Source organism: Lissotriton vulgaris, chromosome 2_2 (genome assembly GCF_964263255.1).
Source record: "Lissotriton vulgaris chromosome 2_2, aLisVul1.2, whole genome shotgun sequence".
NCBI classification, from domain to species: Eukaryota; Metazoa; Chordata; class Amphibia; order Caudata; family Salamandridae; genus Lissotriton; species Lissotriton vulgaris.
In genome coordinates this window covers 93,944,636-93,968,517 of record NC_141688.1, presented here as the reverse complement: position 1 = coordinate 93,968,517, position 23,882 = coordinate 93,944,636, and the positions used below count along the sequence as shown (strand labels likewise).

General features: G+C 45.6%; 1 protein-coding gene across 1 annotated transcript in view; it reads right to left on the bottom strand.

Annotated features, from left to right (window-relative positions):
* The window catches only part of GTF2A2 (general transcription factor IIA subunit 2), a 106,803-nt gene that overhangs the window by 71,037 nt on the left and 11,884 nt on the right, over positions 1-23,882 (bottom strand). The window contains exon 2 of the mRNA XM_086959359.1: positions 8,554-8,692. Coding sequence (XP_086815485.1) covers positions 8,554-8,625 — 72 coding nt within the window. The 5' untranslated portion in view covers positions 8,626-8,692. The remainder of the gene's footprint in view (positions 1-8,553; positions 8,693-23,882) is intronic.

Here is a 23,882-nt window from a genome sequence, read left to right as displayed (position 1 = left end):
AAATCCTCTAAAGAAGTAACAAAACCCCTCAAACTGTGAGAAATGATTTTGCCTGTGAAGGACAAGAATTCAACTGAGAAGTGAGCTTAGAGCAGCCGCTTTAAACCTACCCTCCCTATCGGCTTCACAAATCTATGAACCTTCACAGTCCGTCCAATCAGTGCCCAAAAATGAAGCTCGATGGTCCTCTTTCAAGTTATATGACAACATCATCATCATCATCTCCAAAATCCTCTTGTCGACAAAGCACACCACTTCAACGATCTTCTCCCTTCAAAATTCTCGAAGACAACCAGCCAATTTGTTGTCCCATGATCTGGACCACAATAATCAATACCTCTGTCTCAAGGCTCCATACCAGACTGCCTAAAAACTGGGCAAGTCATCCCCACCAACATCGAATGCTGGTTACCCAATTTATTTCAGTTCAGTATCCAATATTCCCTTATTAGCGATAGTGTTAGAAAAATGTGTGCACCAACAAGTGTGCCAAGACATCTCCTAAATATAATCTTCTGGAAGGATGCCAATCAGGTTTCAGACAAGACCATAGTACGTAAAACTACAATGCTTCATATAGTGGATGACGCCTTGCAATCTCTAGACCAAGACAAAGCTTGTCTTTTCATTCTTCTGGACCTTTCATCTGCATTTGACACTGTAAACCATGATAAACTGCTAAATCGACTTGAACAGGATGAGCTTGTCGGGAACTGTCCTTGAATGTTTTCATTATTTCTTGGAGAATAGATCACAAAGATTTTTAGTTAATCAACCGCCATCATCGCCGTCCCCTATTATGATTGGCGTACCACAAGGATCAACTCTTTTTAAGCTCTACATGGAACCGCTTGCTGAGAGACTACGACACGCCAACATCTTGTTTCATATGTATGCTGACGACACACAGATCTACATTAAAGCCTTGTCACTGAAGGAGATCAAGTCAATCAATGAAGCGCTAAATATGACCATTCAATAGCTAACAGGTAATCAGCTTAAACTAAACAAGCAAAAACTGAATTTTTATTAATTTCCTCCCCACCACAAAAAATGTCTTTTGAAATAAAGGAATGGACCACACTGATCAACGCCCTTAACTGCACCCTACCTTAGTGGACTGAGCCAAATCACTAGGAATCACGTTGGACAAGAACCTGAACATGCAAAGCTACACCAACTTGATGGCTAAAAACACCTGGTACCACCAGAGTTGTCTTAGAAAACTGAAACCACTCCTAGAAACGTCAGACCTTAAAATGGCGGTTCAGGCGTTGGTTATTGCAAGGATCGAATACGGATGTTCAACTTTATCTGGCCTGCCCAATACCTTAAAATTATAAGCTCTGAACTGGCTACCATACAAAGCCAGAGTGCTACTCAAACTGGCCTGTATCACACATAAGGCGATACATTTAAAAACACTGGCATATCATGCCCAGTAAGTGATGATATCTTGAGGAGGCAGGTACTCCTGAGGCGCAAAAGATCTTGTGCTGAAACAGCCACGCTTCCTGTAGAAGAAAATATACAACAGAGATTTCTCAGGCGCCGCACTCAGATTCTGGAATTCACCATCGATAAACATTAGAAGAATACCATTCCATTCAAAATTCAAGAAGGAAACTAAGATCTTCCTAATGGGGAAATTCCTACCATAACTCTTTACAAAGAATCAACTAATTCATCTGTCAAATCGAATCGCCTTTCCGTTCGCTACAGATTCATGAATCAGAGGGCCCCACAAGGACTTCCTGAACCAATTTCGAATTGGGATCGACGCAGTCCTTTCCTGGGTCCCCTATCTAGTTAAACTACTGAAACAAATAGCTCAGCTAAACTTTGAACTCCTCTTTGGACGGTAAAAGATAATTTGTAATTCGATGTATTCGTCAGTCTCAGATATTATTGTAAGTCCTGAGAAATTTTACTGTCTGCTTTTTTTATACTGTTTTATATTATCTTTATGCATAAGTTTATGTTGCTTGCTTTGGTCGCATTCGGACTGCTATATCTCTGTTAAGCCCTCTGACACCCTAACGGGTCACGCTCGTGCTATATAAAAAAACACTAAATAAAATTTAAATAAATCCACAAGTGGCCAACATAAATACTCTTGGTGTCAACATGACAAGAAGACTATCAGGACTTCTTTCTTAGTCCATCTGAGGCACAATTTTGTCACCTATAGCCAAAACATCATTCTTCCCAGCAAGTTCCTCAAGTATTTCGGAAAAACCCTTAAACTTACCCTGCAGCTTACGGTCCCAAGACGACTCGTACAAGAAGTACCCTAACACAGCGTTGATGGATGCAAATTTCTCTACTTTAGCAATCAACTTTCGTGTTGGCACCAAACATACCCATCCCCCATGGTAAATGCAACTCCACACTCCGGTTCTCGACCTATAACATTCTCCTCTTCCTCCAAGGGTAACCTAGATATACAGTGAACATTGAATGTTTTTCTGTGCTGATATATACAGAATCTCATATTGGTAAAATTGTAATTTAGCAACTAAACAAGTCAACGTAACTGTTAACATGCAGCAACCACCTGGGGACAACATGTTCATCTAAGGTTTGGTTCTGTACAACAAACATTGCACCCAACAAAAACATTCTGAGGTTTTCACCCACCCAAACACACCGAAGTAGCTCTCTTTTAGTTAAAGAAGAATTATGTTCTGCTGGATTAGCGGACATTTCACAGCTTGGCAAACACATTCTTGACACCGGAATATGCCCCTTGGTGACTGCGGTCTTTATTAGGGACTGTTTCCACCTCCATTCCCCGCTTCCCCGGCTTCCTCCCCACTGGCATTTTGCCACCTCCAACTGCAGCACTGTTTAATTAAACACTGTAGTGCAAGCAGGGAAATGTCAGTCGGCAAAATAAAAGCAGTACAATATCTAAATACAGTTCGGCTGGTCTCAATATAGCTCACTTCTTAACTCTGTCACACTCCATCAGTATCGCTACTATACAACAATTACTTGCATCCACACGTACGATACACTCCTTCTCAAGGACAAATGGTTTCAAACACGGTGACTGAGCAATTTCCCTCAATTTCTACAAAAACACAATCTTGACTCTCATGCCAACAAAATTGCATTTGATTTTTTTTTACACGTTCTCCAATGTCTCGCCTTTATCAGTATAGTCCTAAACAAATGTAGAATATAATCCAGTCCACCCCAAGAACGATACTAACGGTTCAATCGATGATACACTAGTGCTTACACAATAGTGCTCTCATGAACCATCTTGGGTTTAATTCCATTTGGCCAGTACCCGAGTCCAACCTTCCGCAGATGGCCAATCCCAGCAGGACATAGCCTGCAACAATCTGCGAAGGATTTGGCTGCACAGTCTTGCTTCTGGCCAGCCCATGTACCCAAATCTCGATGAGCAGCCTACGTCCACTGTGCACAGACTACAGCCATACACAGCCGGGGTCAGCTGTAGAGCTTGGCACTCAACTGTGAGGGCAGCCAACTTATGCTGTTCATTGCCAAGTGGTGTTAGTTGGAGGGCCTGGTCTCTTGCAAGGCCCTGCGTCCTACCCTTCGCAAAAAGTAAACCTCTGGTGCACGCAGTCTTTCTCCGTAAGCTTTGTAGGGTTGGTTGTATTTTTCCAACACAAAGTTAGTGCTGGTTTTGCAAATTTGCACAGCCGTCCCAATATCTCTAAAATTTAAATTTGTCTATGCCCAACTCAAGCCTCTTCTTAAATGCAAATATAATTTTTTTTAAATGGATGTATTTATCAAACCACCACAGAATTAAAGTTCTACCTTCACGTCAAATTTGGTGTAGTACCATTCAACCGTTTCTGTATCGAAGAGTCAAGAATTCTATAGGAATTCAAATGGAAAATCTCCCTTTTTTGGAGCTCTCTCTTCTTTGTATTGGCCCCTACTACACGGATCTGCAAGAAACTTGCCATGAAGAACCCAGAGAGGATGTACCTTAAAAGATTTAATTAAAAAAAAAAAACGCATGTAGCTTGGCCAAAAAGTGCCAAAGTTAAGAAATCTTTTTTCCTTTCCTATGGAAATGGACTAAACCATAAGTATACACTGGTGCTACCTGTGTCAGTGTGCTATAGCTAGATCTATACAGAGAGAGGCACTAAACGCATTATAAAGCGTGTCACAAATTATAATTTGATTTCACATATGTAAAGCCATTTCATTCATATTGGTCAGTGTCCATCAGTAAGTGGTGTATTTACGATATATACATCATCATTAACTTTGCCAGTTAACAATTCGGCTAGTTAGAACCTGTGAGTGTTGGGGGCCCTAGGTCTTTCATTTAATTTGTCATATTGTTGTTCATTGCTGTTTGCAGGATCGCAATGTTGGTTCTACTTGGGTGTCATTTGCTGTAGAAATCAAACTGTTTATTGAGCAAGCCAGCAGCAGGGGATGGATCTCTGCGTGAGTTGGGTGAAAAGTGATGTAGGGGGTGGGGGAGGGATTAAGTTAGCAAGTGGGGCCAGATCGCAGGAGCACAATACCTATCAAGATACTCGGAGTCTAAGGGCCTCTAACCAGTAGGAGCACCAGTGTCAACATTAGTTCTAGCACGGATATGTTGTTCTAAGAATCTGTGGAAAGTCTCCTTCTTGCTACCATGCAGTGAGTTGCTCTAAAATTCACTGACTCCGAAGTGGCATATGGGTCTCCAATCTGATCAAATTACCTTATAACTCTACCTCTCCATGCTTGTACCATTACCACGACACAAGCTAAGCCTAATTCGTCACCAATTGCTAATTGCACAGACATTAGGAAGTATATATCTAACATGTCTATACAGTACATTACCTTCTACCTCATAATTATGTTTTTTGTTGATTTACTGCTACTATAATGTCTACATGTTATTCTTTCCTTGTTAAGCGCTCTGATACCCACGGGTCTTGTCCGCGCTATACAAATCCCTATAAATAAATAAATAAATAAATAAAGATTAAATCTTCCAGCCACTCCAACTTCACTGCATCCCGTATGTCCAGAGTATGCTTCTGCTCTGTGTTTGGGATCCCAATAGGCTAGGATTAATAGTTAGAAGACACTTGTGATCAACCACACTTTACCTACACATTAGTACCTATGCAGCATATCAAGGCATCTGTATCTGTGACTTGAGACTTTAAATTGCAGTTAAAGCACAATAATCCTGCACATCTCCGAGTCCAACATCCTGCCTGGCAGTCCAATGAGATGGTATCCACTAACTACCTGGACGCCTACTGTGACTGTGCTACTACAGAGTATAATTGAAGTACAGGACTCCCATCCCCTCCTTCCTGGGGTATGGTTAGTTTGCACAGTGCTACTACCCTCTAACTTTACCCACTTATGTCAAATCTATAAAGGAGTCGTTCTTTAAGAAAAGGACCTAGGGTAGGGACATGGGTATGTTGGTAAAATACAGAAGACTATGTAGCACTACCATTTTAGTGAGTGGCATCCTACCATTAAAGGAGAGTGGGAAAGACTTCCTGAAATCTATGCATCCCTTTCACACTCCCAAACTCTTCTCTACATTGTCCTATCACATTCGGATCTATATGATCAATCTGCAAAATTCGAAAGTGGAACAGTGTATCCCGATCAGAAGTTTCCGGGATTAGTCAATTCTCTCTCCACTGTCAACTCTGGTCCTGTATATAGTATTTGGTTCAGGGACTGATCCAAATACCACAAGCCTGTCAACTGTTGGCATAATTCCCAAATCTATGTACCCGACATAGACCAACAGGTCATCAGCATATAGTGAAACAGTGTCTGCAGTGTAAATGTGGAACGCAATATTTGCCCTCTCCTCAAACAGTGTTTTGCAAGGGGTCCGTCAGCAATCGAAAGATCAGTGGGGAGAGAAGCGATTCCTGCCTAGTAACTCTGAGGATTAGGCAAGTTTCTGAAATCAGTCTGCCCACAAGAACCTACATTATTATCTGTGCACGAAGAAATGATATCCAATGCATTATACAATCCCTTGGTCCAGTAATCTCAGTACCACAAACATGCACTTCCAACAGAGACAATGTGAATAGATAGAATAGATTGTGGATATACAGTCTAGGTAGTCTCCAATGGCAACCTACCTGAACAACACAGGCAGAGCCACGCATGCCGTTCCAAAACAAGTGCAACCACGCATCCCTTAAACACGCATATGCCTTGATTATGCATGGTTGAAGCATATGCGCGGTCTACATGCTGCGATGGGAGGGCCCAGGGAGGATCGGGAGAGGGTGCAGTGATGTGGCTGTGGTCGTTTTTAGGGGGTCAGGGTTGTTTTCAGGTCTGGGGGGTCAGGGGTTGCTTTTAGGGCTCAAGGGGGATTGTTTTTAGGTCTTGCGGGAGTCCAGGATAGTTTTGAGGGCATGAGGGTTGCAGCATAGTGATTAGGGCTAGGGGGCAGTTTTTAGGGGCAGGTGGGATTGGAGAGGTTTTTAGGGCACAGGTTGGGGTATTTTTTTAAGGGCTCGGTGAGGAGTCAGGGTAGTTTTTCGGGCTAAGGGCAGGTGGCATAGGGTGCGATCTTTACCACACATCCCTATACCAGTCATGCCTTTACCAAGAAATTGATTGGAAAGGCATGCGTGGTAAAGACATGCGTTGTTCAGGCGCATTTGTGGTTTAGGCAGCGTAGTAGAGGCACACCTGGTTTAGCCAGACGTGCCTCTGTCATACAACCGTCTCCAACACATGAAACAGATGCCTAATACTTGGCGATATGTTGCGTCCCAGGGCAAACACATTCTCATCGGGGTGTATGGCCAATGGTAACTGATCCAGTAAACAATTAGCCAATATCATGTTAACAATTTTATAATGCCTATTCAGAATACTGTATCTAGGTGATCTTTGCCACATTAAGTATATAGATAATTGATGCTTCATGGTCCGAAAGGAGGCGAATGCCGTTCGCTACGAAGAGGTTCGACATTGCTGCAAATCTCCCCATTTCTCCACAATGGGCCCAAATTCGATGCGCAAATTCCTTCAACTAGTCGAACTGGAACACCCCGCGCCCCTCAGTCATTACTGCCGTACCCGTGACACAATAGATCCTCCGGACACTGAAATGTTTATCTCTTGACCTGGGCCCCTGCATACCTGCTATTCCCAGACTTGTGATGGAACAAACGCCCGGGGAAAACACTCCCCTCCTACCTCACCTCCCTCCTACCTCACCTCCCTCCTACCCCAGCTCCCTCCTACCCAACTACCTGAACTCTGTCCAATCGGGTCTAAACCTTGCTCCCAACAGCAACTTCCGCACCACTTACTGGCAGCCACCTATTTGCCACAGGCAGCTCTTGCAAATTTTCCCTCCCCAGTTCTCGTTTACCCCCGGTGTTTAGATTACGGGATACTCGCAACAAGCTCCTGTCTCCTTCCCTAATTTTCACCTGGTCCCTCTCATTAACAGATCAGATGACAACTAAGTGTGACTTCGTATTCTCGTTTACTGCGTTTCTTTCCGATACATTGCTTTACTTCCACTATTTACCACAACGATTTGTCTTGTTACATGAGCTGTTTGCAATGAAAAATCCAATACAAATTTTACATAGAAAAAGTTAATTCTTTATGGACAAGTCTGGTAGTCTTGCTTTTCTGACGGCTACAATGTACACACATGTAGAACGGCAGTGGGTGCCTGTCGACACCAGTGTTTTTTTTTTCATAGCCAGCTGATGGACGAAGATGCACACTGGACTTCTTGTATGGTCAATAGGGTTTACAGTGCTACTGCCTGTTCTGGTGAGACTCTCAGCTGTTCTTCTGTCATGTTCTGGTTAATCACTGAATATACCCTTGACCCATTCAGAAGTTGGAGAAATGCAGGGATCCCAACTGAGTACAGGCTCTTGAATACCTCTGACCTGGTAGCCCATCCATCACAGGGTTGTACGAGTAGAGTGACAGTCAAACTGTCCTTTTAAGGGAAGATTTTATTTAAGATTTATAAGATTTATAAAGTGCACAGCTACCCAACAGTTTCCCGGCGCAACCATCACTAGATTTCCCTATCCAAGGAAAAGGCATGGGGTCCAATGCCGAGAAACCAATTATTGGTCTCAGTGCATAAGAAGAATACCTCCCAGATGTCAGGGGCATGACATTTAGTTTTTTTAAAACAAGCGAGTTCACCTAAATAAGCATTAGCCAGGTCAGCACAGTTTGTTGCATTGTGTAAAACTACCATACTAGCAGCTGCACTGAAAGCTTTGAAGATTCCTGCTCACAAAATCAGGAGAGCAGTCCTCAGCCAAGAGACAGCCGGCCATTATCCTCTGCTGATCGCGTGCTCCGCCACCCAACTTTAAATGTCTACCTTAATTACTAATTGAGGGTTGTCTCTTAGCAGACATGGCTACACCATCATGAAAACAGATATTCATCAAGGAAGATATAGGAACGTAGGCTGCAGCAAATGTACATTACAGGTTCGCTCCTATAGCAGTTATAACACTACTAAGCAATCACTTGTAAGTCATTAGTTACCATGTTTCTTCATACCTGTATAAGTTCATCTAGACTCTCCTGAAGGCTGTTTCCCAAGGTTGTATTTCTGTAGAGCTGATAAGCCATGGTTTAATGGAGTGTGAATGTGCTGAACATCTGGAGTTAATTGGGTTCCGCCACACAGCAATGTTACCTAAAGCATTAAAAAAAGGGGAAAAAAAACAAACAGTCCTTGATCTCGATTCTTGCAAATCACAAAACAAGATAACTATTGCTATAATACAACAAAAGGTAACATGAAAAACACCATTTGGGATACAGAATAAATTGATAGGATTCTGTGTGATGCATATAATAAAGCGGATTCCTTTAGTGTGGATCTACACACCTGTACTTGCCTGTGGCATATGACACCTGGGTGACCAACCTACTACGGAAGGGAAATCCAATAAAAGTAAGTAAGGATGTAACAGCAGGTCCTGAACTAGTGGTACCTACCAAAGTCTTTATACCTCTTTGGGTATCAGACTGTCAAATTTGATGGTACACCAATGGAACCTAGTTTTAGGGGGAGAGAGAGAAGGCCCCAGCACGAAAATAGCTTTCAAATGGCCTTGCTTGTAAAAGACGCATTACGTGCTGGCTAAAAATCAACACCTTCATAAAACAGTAGCAGCCAGTAGGAAAACGTCTAAACATTTGGCTGATACTCTTTTTGGGAACTTATGCCCCTGTGCTCAAGGCCCCGTAATATATGGGAACTGTTCCTGGTTTGGGCCCGGGCCGGCCTGAGTCTCCTGAACTTGCACACCTCGCAATCTCGGATGCTCGGCTTACTTGCTATAGTCAGATTTGGTTCCCCTTCCGATCTCTGTCCTCCACATATCATACAGTGGTGGCTAGTGAAGTTTGAAAGTAGTGAGCGTAAAAGTTCAAGATGAGGGACCTGTAACTATCAAGCATAGCGAGCAAGCCCGACCATCTTAAAGTGAGCTCGGTGGAGTTCTTTCCCCCCTCCCCGAGAACATTTTGAAAAAAGAGTGGGTAAATGGTGCATTTTCAAACAAATTTGAGAAAGCAAGAAAGTTAATAAGGCAATTGTGAAAGTGTAGTTATGTAAAGAGATTTCATATGATAATGAGGTAGCATTTTACATCTCCAAAGTACAGGGAATAATCACACATTGCATTCTTTATGTTATAGATGCACTAAATATAGAAAGCAATATTTTTTGTTTAGTATTTTTTACTGACTGCAGCAGGCTATTTAAAAATATTTTAGTTAGGACTCCGAATGCAAGTCAGGCCTATTGGCTTAGTCAATGTTTCGTGTGTCCTGGGGACTTTGATTGTGTATCCGTGAACATGTCGGTGAGGAGTGAAACGTTTAACCTGAACCCCCAACCCCCAACACTCTGGGGTTCAAAGAGACCGTAGATGCAGGGAGAGACAGGGGCAGATTGGATAGCCCACAGTGTCCATCACAGAGAAAGACATGCTGGCAATGCAGGGAAAATTGGTGGAAGACAAGAAGAAAGGTGAGCTGGGCAGAGGAAGGTGGACAAAGACATTGAGAGAAAGTGCAATTTGTTGGCACATATAAAGAAAAGAAGAAAGACAAAGAAAAAGACTGATAGTGAAAGAATGTACATCACAGTGAGATAGGGAGAGGAACATGGGGAAAAGGGAAAAAGAGAAACAAATGGAAAGAATGGAGGAAACAGGGCGTATGATATAAAGAGATAATGCCAATGTGGCAGAATGGCCAGTCTGGCTCTACCAACATATCATTCAGCAGCCAATTACAATATATATTCTCAAAAACATGCATCTGGAGTCTAAGTGTACTGTGCAGAGCATGCATGACCTGCTTTAAACAGGATCTCCTCATCCAACAAAATCTGGTATAATGATGATTATGTGGCACTGTGGGCTCAAACCAATGGCAGAATGCACACTACATAAAAGCGAAAAACATGCTCAGTTAAGGGGGAGGAGCTACGCGCCGAATCAAAATGGCCGTGTAGACTCTCGGCTCCGCAGAGTCCGTCCACCAGCCCTGTAATCCTGCCAGACATCCTGTCCTCCGGGCCCTGAAAGCTACACCGGAGATCACGCGGCGCCTGTGGGGCCAATTCCGACGGCCGAGGAGCACTGGGTGCCGAATCTGTGCTCGTCCGAAGTCCGGGTCTCCGCGACGGCAAAGCCGGGGACTAATGTGACCGCGCTGCCCACCGCAAATTCAACAACAGGGGTGAGCCAACCCGGAAGTGCCCGGTTGGTCTCGCCTGAAGCGCGGTTGCTCTGGGCGCAGCGGCGGAAACAGTGAGAGACGTGTCACACTGAGCCCTCGCGGCCCGCCCAGCTCCCGCCTTCAGTTGCGGACAACCCGCTAGTGTGGTGAGGACTGAGATCTTGATGAAAATCGGCCGCCAGCCGATGCTACTGTGGTGACTTCTGGGCACGGTGGGGGAGAGGTGTGGATTGGGGATGTGTCGTGGGGCCCCCTCCTCTCTCTCCACTCTGAATGTTGGTGTCACGGACATAAGGGACTCAATTTATTTCAGTGGCCAATAACTTTCTGGTTGGGCAACGGAACCCCGAATGGCGAGACCTGGTCCTTGAGCGAGTGGGTGGCTTTGCTATTCACCCGGAGTTTGTGGTGGCGGCGAAATGGCTATCCTACCTTGTCTCGGCACATTGGCCTTGGATTGACAGGTCGGTTGGGCAACGGAACCCCGAATGGCGAGGCCTGGTCCTTGAGTGAGTGGGTGGCTTTGCTATTCAACCGGAGTTTGTGGTGGCGGCAAAATGGCTATCCTGCCTTGTCTCGGCACATTGGCCTTGGATTGACAGGTCGGGGTGCAGCGAGTTGGCGATGAGTGACGACGGGTTTGCCCGAGTGGTGTTTCACTCTGTACCCCGCTGGAAGCTCCGGTACCCGACCTCTGAGTGCAGTACTATCGCTGGGAGGTGCGTATACTCAGGATTGAACTTGAAACCGCGCATACATATAATGGCATCCGAGGGTGAGAAGCACTCCTCCAGGGGACAAAGGGCCTAGAAACTAGTACAATCCAATAAATTGGACCACTATACCTTGACTAAAGGCTTGCCGACTGGAGCGGGATACCCAGCGATGGTTTCTGTCGCGCTTCCTGACCGGGGAGGAGAAATAACGCTGCATGACGTTATGGGCGCTATTGATGACGCTAAACCCTCCTTGGGGCAGCAAATGGTGACTGTGGATGCTAAATTGGACACAGTATCCATTGAAGTAAACCTCAAATGAGCCGACCTCACCAAAGTCAACAAGAAAGTGAAATCATTGGATATTAAGACGACCAGCCTGGTGGATGATGTGACTCAGCTTCAGCAAGATGTGGAGTTCTCAAATCCTCACATGAACTGGCGGAACGCAAGCTAGATGATTATGAAAGCAGAGCCCGACTGAATAATGTTTGAATCCTGGGTGTGCCCGAGAGATCGGAGGGGCCCACCCCAGACTTGTTTGTGCAGGATCTGGTTCTTAAGCATCTCCGACCTAAAGGACTCAGCAACTTCTTCACTATTAAACGCGCACATAGGGTTCCTGGTGGGAAGCCGAAACCGGGGGCGCCGCCGCGCGCTATCATTGCGAGGGTCTTAAATTTTAGGGACCAAGGCCCTATCCTGCAAGTTGAAGGGCCCTTCCAGTTTGAAAATTCCAGCCTATCCGTTTCCACAGATTTTACACAGGCGGTACAGAATCAGCGTAATAACTTTTTGGCCGTCAGGAAGAAACTGAGGGATAGGGGTCTGAAATATGCAATGATGTTTCCCGCTCGTTTGAGGGTGGAGATACGTGGAAAAGTTTGGTTCTTCGACAACTCTGAAGTTGTGTCTGACTGGCTGGATGCTCTCCCTGGCGATGGGATGGACTCGCCGGGCCATTCGGGGGCAGAGACTACTGTGGAGCGCGAGTGAGACTGTTTATATTCCTTTTTGCAATAAACTCCTGGGATGTACTGGGGGCTTTATAAGCATAAAATATCTGAATGGCCCTGCGTAAGTTTGGGGTTGCAGTAAAGAGGGGCCCGGGGGGAGTTGGTTTGTGGTTGAGGTTCGGGGCGGGAGTGGGGGGAACAGGATCTTCTTCCATGTTTTCTTTCTTTGAAGTGTTAGGGGCGACAGGCACTCTGCAGATTTTAGCAGGCAGTTTTGAGCCCAATGGGCGGGCAGCAGGGAGAGAGGGGTATTGGGGGGGGCAATGGTTGTTTTTTATGTTCGTAGTTTTGTTGTTCACATCAGCACTGTATATTGGCTTGATAGTAGACTTGTGGGGGTAAGCATGCAGTTTTGGGTAGGCGATGAGTGGTAGAGAAATAAAAGTATTGAGTTGGAATGTAAACGGGTTAGTGGATAAGATCAAGCGGAGTGTTGTTCTTCAATTTCTCAAACGACAGGCACCAGATGTGGTTTTGCTTCAGGAGACTCATTTAATTGGTAACTCATGTAATGCTCTGCATAGAATGGGATATAAATTGATTGCACATTCGGGGTTTACTTCTGGCTCTAGAGGGGTTGGAATTCTGGTCCGCTAAGCGTTTCCGCTGGCAGTAGCCTCAACCTGGGAAGACGGGAGGGGCAGGTATATTGGAATCACGGGCTCTTGGGAAGGTCATTGCGTAACCTTCCTTTCCATTTATGTCCCCCCTGGACTACAGGGCACGACCTTGGCGGATTTGGGATCAGTCTTGCTCTCACTTCCCGAGGGTCTGTTACTCATGGGTGGAGACTTTAATGCCGTTGTCTCTGGGATGATGGATAGGCACCCCCCTAGAAAATTGGGTTGGTCGCTGCTATGGCTACCGGACTTTATGGAGGCAATGGGTCTTGTTGACTGCTGGAGACTATTTCATCCTGATCGGAAGCAGTTTACTTTTCACTCTGGTGTGTATGATAGTCTCTCACAACTAGACTACTGTTTGGTCCCAGCTGCTCAAGTTTCATGTGTTGCTGAGGTCGTCCACTTGGCAAGAGGCATCTCGGACCACTCACCACTGTGGATCCATGTAATTGTGGGCCATGGCTCGGCGGGACAAGTGGCCCCGATAAACCCATGGTATCTACGCAATCCCAAGGTTAGAAAGGACCTTATTGCCAAGTTGGAAGAATACATTGTCACTAATGTGTCTTCGGTTTCCTCATCAGGCCTTTAAAACGGTCATTAGAGGTCAAGCCCTATCGCAGATAGCGGGTTCCAAGAAGGAAAAGCAGAGGGAAGTGGTGACGTTGGAAACTGAAATACGGGAGTTGGAGTGAGACTTGGAACGGGATGTGACCCCGGATAAGCTCCGCCAGCTGCGCTTAAAACAGCATGCATATAAGGCTCTGGTCACTGACAGGGCCAAAGCACTTGGTAGGGAGCAACAGGGTAGGCTTTATGATTTGGGAGATAAGGCAGGTAAGCTTATTGCTTGGTTGGACAAGAAGGAGTGGGCCTCCAGATTGGTTCCTGAGCTTCCGACAGAGGTAGGGGAAACACTCACTGATCCACAAGACATTGTAAATGCATTCGCTAAATACTTCTAAAAAGTCTACACTTCAGTCTCATCTTGCTCGGAAGCTGACTCTTGTTTGATGCTTCGAGACATACAACTTCCGCACCTTTCCTTCAAGACACCAAGTTTATGGATAGCGAGCTGACATCAGACGAGATTGCCTTAGCTATCCGCTCCTTAAACTCCGGCAAGGCATTAGGCCCCAACGGACTCCTTAGAGAATTGTATAAACTTAAGCCAGATCGTGTTGCGCCTTACCTGAAGGAAATGTATTTGGAATCCAGAGAGAAAGGATCACTCCCAGAGACCAGAGGGTGGCGTCGATAGTCGTTATATACAAGGAGGGAAAGATTAAAACCGATTGCGCCTCGTACAGACCCATCTCTTTGCTTAATGCTGAGCCCAAGATTCTGGCCAAACTTCTGGCAAATAGGTTAATTAAGGTCATTACTTATCTAATACACCCTGACCAGTCGGGCTTTATGCCCCATAGAAATACGGCATTAAATCTACGTAGACTTCACGGTGTCCTGGCCAGGGCTCAGACATTGCAGGAACCAGCTATAATTGCGTCACTTGACGCAACAATGGCATTTGACACAATTGGATGGCTTTATTTATGGGCGGTTTTGGCTAAGTTTGGGTTTGGCCCTGGATTTATTGGTTGGATATTTCTGCTACACTCTGAGCGGCTCGCCCAAGTTGTAGTAAACAATAGAGTCTCGACCTCCTTCGTGTTGGGGCGGGGTACCCGACAGGGTTGTCCGCTGTCCCCCCCTTCTTTTCTCTCTGGCTATGGAGCTCCTTGCGGCTTGGTTGCGTTGGGACCCTTCGATTAGGGGTCTGCGGTGGTCTCATGCTTGGGAGGACGGCATTTCTCTATATGCTGATGATATTTTGCTTTACTTGGCCTGTCCCCACAAATCACTTATAGTGGTTTTGATGTCCTGGCATCCTTTGGGAGGAACTCCAGACTTTCCATTAACTGGAAGAAGTCGGTCCTGTTTGTATTAAAAGGTGACCCCCCAGTACCGCCTAGAAACTGTCCCATACGGGTAAGTGCTGAGGGGTTTAAATACCTTGGAATTTTCATGTCCCTAGAATCCTCCGTCAGATATTCTCAAAATCTTCTTCCCCCTCTTAGGCGGCTTCGGAGTGACGTTTCCAACTGGAAGAGGCTTCCTCTTTTGCTGCAGAGTAGAGCTGCCCTCTTTAAAATGATGGCTCTCCCAAGTTTTCTTTACGCCCTGCAAAATACCTTGGATGTAGTCCCGTCAAGTTACTTCCGTGAAATTGAAAGCCTACAGCGGAACTTGTTGTGGGAGGGTAGGCCGCGTATTGCACTACATAAACTGACCCTCTTTTGGTATGACGAAGGCATCTCTCTCCCGGATATCAAAAAGTATTATTGGGCGGCCCACCTGGCAGCGATTAACCACTGCACCGATGGCCCAGTTGATGACCCGGGCTATGCCATGGATAAATGGCTTCTTCCGGGCAACAATTACAACAGAGCCTTATATTCTCGCCCGAGCAAGATACTGTTATCGGGTCCCACTAAACACTCTACGCATATTTGGCATGTGGCCACGGGCTCCTTAGGCTGGAAAAATAGATGGACTATGGCAACCCCATTATGGGATTCTGAACAGCTTGGTAATTTATGGAAAACGAAGGTCTTTGACAAGTGGGGACTCATTGGCATCTTCACAGTTGGAGATATCTGGGGGAAAGGAAAGATCAAATTGTTCGAGGAACTGCAGAAAGAATATAAACTCGCATACTCAGAGTACTTTCGGTATGGACAAATTTGGCATTCTCTACGCTCGGCCCTGCCTGGTGAGACAGAACCCTCAGAGGCTTCCCCTCTGGAGGATAGAATACTAGATGGGCACCTTCCTGATAAAACAATTTCTTTAATATACAGAAAACTGATCAATCACAGGTCTGACTCCCTTCAAGCCTTACAAGATAAGTGGGTGCAGGACAGCTTAGAGCTGGATGAGGAAGACTGGCAGACAACTGTATCCTCACCTAGGGAGGTTGAAATTCCAGCTCGCCTCAGACTGTTGCAAATTAAGGTTTTACATAGAATTTACCTTACGGGACCTAGAATGGTACACATGGAGCTTTCAGACGCGGGTCTATGTAAAAGGCAATGTGGTCTAGTCGGTACCTTCATGCATATTATCTGGGATTGTGAGCAGGTAACCACCTATTGGAGTATCATACATAACATCATACATGAAGTACTTGGAGTTTCCCTGTCTCCCGAGGCAAGGAGGTGTTTGCTTAACATATGGGAGCCCACGGACTTAAGCACTTCGCAGACACAATGGGTCACTCTATGCTATACGATTGCCAAGCGAAATATTGCCCCGTTGTGGGGAGCAGAGCAGCCCCCTTCCGTGAAGGGGTGGGAAAGCGATCTAGATTGGTCTATATTTAGGGAAAAACCCACGTACCTGGCTAGGGGACGCCCTCAGAAGCGGCCATTGGTGTGGGGCCTAGGAACAGTTACAGGGGAGAAATTTGTACAACCCCCAGGATTGCTGTACCGGAAGATTCCCCCTCTCCGTGAAGTTCCAATGTAACTAAGTGTAGTATCGCCTGTATCCCACAATGTATGTCCAGCTGCTGTGATTGACCCTCTGTACTGTATGCTATTGCTGATGTTTGTGTTAATAAAAAGAAATATAAAAAAAAGCAAAAAACGTGACATCATAGCATAAACATGAAGGGGGCGACTATCATTAGGAATAAGCTACAGGAGTGACCCATACCTTCTCATTATAGCATTCTTTCATGCTACTAATTGTTACCTTAATCAGAAGTGCCGAGAAGCTAGTGTGTAAAGCTTTGGAAACATTTCTTAAGCAACTGACAATTTAGATAATATGCCTCGAGATTATTCAGCTAGTAACGAGTGTAATAGAAATCGTATAAAATAACATGAAACGAACGTTTGAAACAATATTACATGACCAAATATAATGAACATAATGTAACATACCATCATGTAAATCAAAATAATGTAAAATGAAATTCACTAAAAAATAATACATTTTAAACAATGTAACCTGAAATTTCTAAAGTTTTAGCAGGCTGAAGTTATCACGAACACCATATTCTCGAGCAAACTTATTTTACAGATGATTATACTGTAGAACTTGAATCTAAGGGCCAGATGTAGGTGGCCGAAAATAGCCATTTACCGATCGGTAACGGCCGAATTCGGCTGTTACCGACCGGTAAATGGCCATTGACATGTAGGGGCCCTTAACTGTTGCATTTTCGGTAATTTTACCGAAAATGCAAGATTGAAATGTGGGTAGCCAATTTTCGATTGGCACATGGCTTTCAGAATCGGTATTTTACCATGGAATACAAATCCATGGTAAAATACCGACTCCTGTGAACATGCACATCTGTGCATGTACACATGTGCCATGTGACAGACAGACGTGCCCTTAGGGCATGTCTGTGTGCCACATTGCACACATGCCCGTTTTGGGGGTGCTAGAGGGTGTCAAAGTGACACCCCCTGCACCCTTGACAAATTCGGTATTTACCGATTCGGTAAATACCGAATCGGTATTTGAATTGAATCCTATGGGCTTCAAGGCCCATAGGATTCAATAGCAAATACCGATTCGGTATTTACCGAATTGGTAAATACCGAATTTTTAAGGAATCGGTAAAAAATCCAGATGTTGGTACCTACATCCCATTTACCGATTTTGAAATACCGAATTGGTAAAATTCGGTAATATTCGGTATTTCAAAATCGGTAAATGTGATTTACCTACATCTGGCCCTAAGTGCTTTAATTAAGACAAGGAGCCCGTATACATCGCTTAGTTAACTTTAAGCAATGTTCTGCCACAAGTAATTTAATTCCATTGCAAAATGTGCAATGCCGTACCACGCTGCTATTTGCTTTGAGTGAGAGGCTGCAATTTCTTCAATCATTTCCTTTTATACAGGCAGTGCCCTTATCTAAAAAAATCTATACAATTCCATTGAAACAAAACCTCCGGTGCAAAGGCAGGGAATCATCTTATGTATACTCTCGCCCAAATCGTAAAAAAGTGAAATAAAAACCTGTTGTGTGATACCGTTTTTGAACATGTAAATTTGCCAATAGCTCTGTTCTCTTACCTTGGAAGTCTGCTGTGCTTTGGAAGCTGCCCGCGCATGTCTGTTCCTACTGGCCTGGGCAGAGCAACCATCAGCACCAGGCCTAGTCTGCCCTTACCAGACTCAGACTGTCCGGGCTATATAGCCTCTGGTCCGTCTCTGAAGAAAGAACACCCAGCAGCAGCAGGACCAGTCTTCCCTAAATTCCCACACAGGCTGCAAAGTCGTCGCGGGGGCACATTGACTCTTGGCACGCAGCCCTGCGGCCTGCCCAAACGTCAAGTTCAGGGGTATCTCCCATCTGTAGGTCACAACATCTTTGGAAGCCTTGCTTCTCAAAGTAAGTTAAAGTACAATTTCCAGTAGTTAGTGACTCGCAATAACCAGGTCGACTAGTGGTAGAGAAGAGTGAACACTCCCATCATCTAACTTGATGCCTCTTGTCAGAGGCGTGATGGAGGAACCTAAACGCTGCTCGCTTGCTGAATAAAAAGCATGAGAGCAGGTTGAGGATTGGCTTGGTCAGGCACTGGCAACGCTCCTTAGGATTCAAGTGAGCAGATTGGGCTGCACACAGCAAGGCACCCGTCCATCCTGACATGCGGACTTCACCCTAAAACCAAGCTGAACCAGACCACCTGTGTCATGTCAATCATCATAAGCTCCACCCCCTCCCTCCCAACTCCACTCGCAACAGCAATAGAGTGAAAATGATCTGCCACCATGGCAACCCCAGTAAACTTTAGGTAGCCAAGCAGATGGAACAGAGGAATCAAGAAGGAAGGTAAAGGGGCTTAATTTGCATTAGGCCCAGTAGATCAATTGGGATACCTTAAACTGGGTGCGCTTTGGCATCGAAAGCCAGAGGTGGTCATGTAAAGTGAAATGTGCGACGAACACGGAAAATTAAAGGTGAGACACATAGATGCATGTTGTCTAATTGAGATGAGCAAGAGTAGAAGCTGGTCGACCAAGATATTCTGAGTTGCAGTCGGTGTCTTGGGCTGCAGACAGATTGTCTAGGATGGAACAAGGGTGGAACACTGGTTGATGGGAATCCAGTAGGTGGTTAGGTTCCAGGAGTTGGAAGTTGATTTCTTTTTCCAGTATTTTAATTGGCAGCTCCAGGAGCCAGAAGGTTGTGTAACTAGAAGTGACAGACGAGTTCAGAGTGTTTTTTAAGTTTTTTTTTTTAACACAATAAAGGAACAGTGAGAGCTAATAGAAATGCATTTTTGTACTTTTTATGCAGGGTGATTCGAGTTTATGCACTTCACCACTCTTGCATAATTGCACTGCTGCAGATTTATAATCTGGAAATGTCAATGGGAAAAAGATCACCAGTGCTCTTTATTTTATCCATAAATAGTGGTGAAACATTGAATAGGCACCAGTTCTGCCAATATAATCCGATGACATAAGGAGCAGGCAGGTTTAACTGCGCCATGTAAAGGCATCTGCTGTGTCGGAAGAGTAAATGAAAACACTGTGAAAGACGTTCTTTATCCAAGGTTTAAGACGGCAAAAAATGGGCCGTCGCATATATTCTCATAATTATATATGCTTTCCTTCAACCTGAAACGCAGTACATAATTCATTGTTAATTATTAAAGCAAACCTGTTCTCCATGGACTACTGGCCACCGCCTTTCATAAACTCCAAATTAGATGGCTAAATTGGGCATTCTGACACAGCTAACCAAGTGTTGCATTTTTATTTATTTATTTATAAAGTTTTATATAGCGCTAGTTAGACAAGTGGGTATCGAGAGCTTTACATACACAAATGAAAAGAAAAAGAATTGCATGAATGCAGGACGCCACATGAATACATAGCGGCTCTGAAAATTGATGTGCCATTTTCTTTCATGCTAACTGAAAAACTATGCTTGCCTCCCAACTTAATAAAAACTGGTTGAAATTAGCCGATCTTTTTCCCCCTGAAACAACGTAAAAGGCATGTTAAGGTCCCAATTTCGACTTGTGAAGCAACATGCAGAAAACATTACAAACTGCAACAGTAATTGTGGTATTCTCGATAGTTGAACGAAAACTACAACACAAAAAGAAAACTTGTAACTTCATGTACACCTACTGCTCACCTCCAGCTGCCAGGAAAGACCAATTTGCCTTGAACACCTAATAGTTCCTATCTGTGACGTTGTATTGAAGATACAGGTGCGGACTAGAGTATATTAGTCCAGATTAGGGGGCCGTTAATGACTGGTTACTCACTGGTAATATTCATTACTCCGAGTCATAGCCCTCCCCGTACCAGTCCTAACTACTTCAGCATAGCTCCTCCCACCAGAAACTCCCAAGCAACTTAAAACCCATTCCTTCCCTCCAGGCCACACCCATACCCTGAGGCATATAACCCTGTGACCTGCCAATCAACAACCTGTTTTTTTTTTTGCGGAATCACTTCTGGGCAGACTTCATCGTGAGGAGGTGCTGGAATTGGGCTCCTATCAGGTAAGTGTGAAACGGGATGTTAGGCGCACGTTTTTAACAAGCACAAGAAGCCGAACAGGGAGGAAGGGATGGGAACCTGGACAGGGACGGGGAGGGCTACCACTCGGAGTAATGAATATTACCGGTGAGTAACCTGTCACTACCTCCTAGTCAGCCTTCCCCGTCGCAGTCCGAACTACATGAGCAGATACCAAAGCATAGCCCACTCAGTAGCAAAAACAGACTTTATTAAAGCACACCACCGGAGCAGAAAGCAACACAGCATCCCCAAACCAAGCAGAATCAGTTCCCCCAACCACCAAACGAGAATGGGACATAAAGGTGTGTGGAGAACTCCAGGTAGCAGCCCTGCAGATCTCAGCCATGGAAGCCCCCTGAAAACAAGCCCAGGAAGCCACCACCCTCTGAGTCAATCTCCCCTGAACAGATCCAGGAGCCAACACACCACAGGCCTCATATGCTGCACCCACAGCACATCGCAGCCAACGACTGAGGGTAACCCCAGAAGGCTTCAGACCTTGACCAGCCAGTCTAAAGGTCACAAAAAGGGATTCTACCTTACGAAACGGCTCAGTACGCATCAAATAAATCTCCAGAGCCCTTCGAACGTCCAAACAGTGCAGCCGCACCTCAACCTCCGAAAGAGAACCAGGACAGAAAACAGGCAAAACCAGATCCGCAGAGCAGTGAAAAGAGGAAGGGATCTTGGGAACAAAGAAAGGATCAGGCCGCAGTACCACCTGATCATGTGGAGAAGTGTGGCTCAGGGGTTAGAGGCGGCAGACCCGGAAGCTGAGATCGGCCCTGGACCAGGGTTCAATTCCCCGCCTCGGCGGGTCTTGGGCTCAAAAATTCCACGGACTCGATAATTCTCGCTCTGGTGCCTTCTCGACTCACGGGTTCACACTCTGCGACTCTGGGCAATAGCTTGCTTAATCTCCACAACGGCCCCTCTCGGCGGGATGCCTGGCTTTCACCTTGTGGATACCCTGCCGGGGTTATCTCACAGGGGAATACCAGGACGGGTTCCCTAAGCAAGCGCCGGGAAACCCTTTGTGGGTAGCTGTGCGCTATATAAGCTCAAATACATTTACATACATTTACACATACATCAGGAAAAAACGTAAAAAAGGGGCCGAACAAAGCAAGGAGCCCAACTCCCCAATCCGTCGAGCCGCCGTAAAAGCCACAAGGAACAGCACCTTGATAGTCAGAAACCTCAAAGACACCTCCTGCAGAGGCTCAAAGGGAGCCCCCTGTAAAGCCCCCAAAACCAGAGTCAGATCCCAACTAGGAGCAAAGGACCGAATGACAGGCTTCTGAAGGAAGCAACTCCTCAACAAACGGGACACCAGGGAACCCAATGGGTCACAGACCGAACCCCAAAAGGCCTGAACAGCAGCCCACTGAGCCCTCAGGGAGGACACAGCCATACCCAAGTCAACCCCGTCCTTCAAAAACTCCAAGACATGCACCGGATCCACCTCCAACGCATACCACCCTCGTGCCGTACACCAAGACTGAAAAGAAACCCAATTCCTGGCATAGGACTGGAGAGTCAAAGGGCGCCTGGACCGCTGAATAAACTCCGCCATTGAAAGAGAACATCCCAACGCCACAAGGTTCATCCTTCTAGTCAACCCACCAGACACTCCAGAGACACAGGGGGAAACGACAAGGGACCACCGGACACCTCCAGCAAGGCCCACTGTCAACTTCAATAACAGAGGGAACCAAGGCCGCCTGGACCAATCCGGAGCCACCAGGATCTCCGGAGCCACCAGGATCTCCGAAGCCACCAGGATCTCCGAAGCCACCAGGATCTCCGAAGCCCGATCCAGTTTGACCTTCAGCAGAACATGCGGCAGCAGAGCAAGAAGGGGAAAGGCACACCTCAGGCCCCCCTCCCACCGGAAGGACAGGGCATCCACCCTCCAAACCGCGGCAGACCGAACCAGAGAACAAAACGCAGGGATGTGGAATTCCTATAGCCCGACGCCCAGGACATATTGTTTGGGGTCAAGGGCAACTAGTTTTAATGTGTATTTTGTCCTTGGGACAAGTAGGCCCAACCCCCTGCAGCACAAACCCTTTGGCTGCCAGTTTGCAGTAGCACATTAAGGGCCAGTGAAGGGCACTGCCTGAAGTAAAGTTATTATTTGTGTGCCTATGTTAATGCAGTTCAAACTTGTATTTATGGTTCATTAATTGAAAGCCTTTATTATTAGGGTGAGCGCTCTAAGTAATTGCAAGTTCTGATCGCACTACTGACAGTGGTTACAGTATACAAAAGTGTTAGTAAAGTGTGTGTCCTACCTGCAACAGCAGGCAGGACAACTGTATTTGAAAAAATAGTGCTCGGAAGCTGTAATTAAAGCCTACCGAGCAACAACACACGTAACAGGGGCCAAGGGTGTCACCATGGGAAGTTACAAAACAAGCAGAACAAAGTAGGGATGTTAGAATTCACCCATTTTTTTTTATTGTGCTATGTAACGCTGTTAAAACAGCTAAAACGTCACCGTGCTAATCTGATGGAGATTGTATTATAGTGTGGGTGAATCGTGTCTGACCATATGTAGCTAGCTGCATGGGTGTATTTACTTCCTAAAAATCTGCAACCTGAAGGTTTTTGAAACACATCCACATGTGACTCGCCTTGTGTAATAAAATCAAGGCTAACCTGTGGGCAAGAGAAATGCAACAATGCGGCAAACAAACATGGCATCAAGCGCGTGCCTTGAAAGAATAAATTAGGAGGATTGTTTGCAGTGCTATGTCATCATTTTACAAGATCACTAAACCATGGGGCACCAGGGTGGCTGTACAAGCCCGCAAGTGTGGAGGCGTGCCCCTGGCTGTGGGGATTAGCCCTCCCCCGTGGGGCCGCAGCGCGCTGTTGCTACAGTGGCGACCCTGCAACAACTGAAAGGTGGTGGGTGGCTTATCTCTGGGGTAGGTAAGCAGTGGTTGCCACAAAGTGCGGCAACTTTAATACATGGATTCATTGTCCGTCTGTTTGCAATGCGGTTGTAATGTAGATGTAAGAAATCACTGATTGTGCAGAAGTGAACGGGGCTAGCATCAGTCTTTCACCATTATAAAATGACCACTACCATCCCCACCTGTTAACTGTTGCAAAGCCAATGGGTATCGCCTATGAGAGAACTATTGGCTTTCTCAATGTGTTTTAGCTAAGATGTACAGCAGAGCGGCTGTTGTGCAGC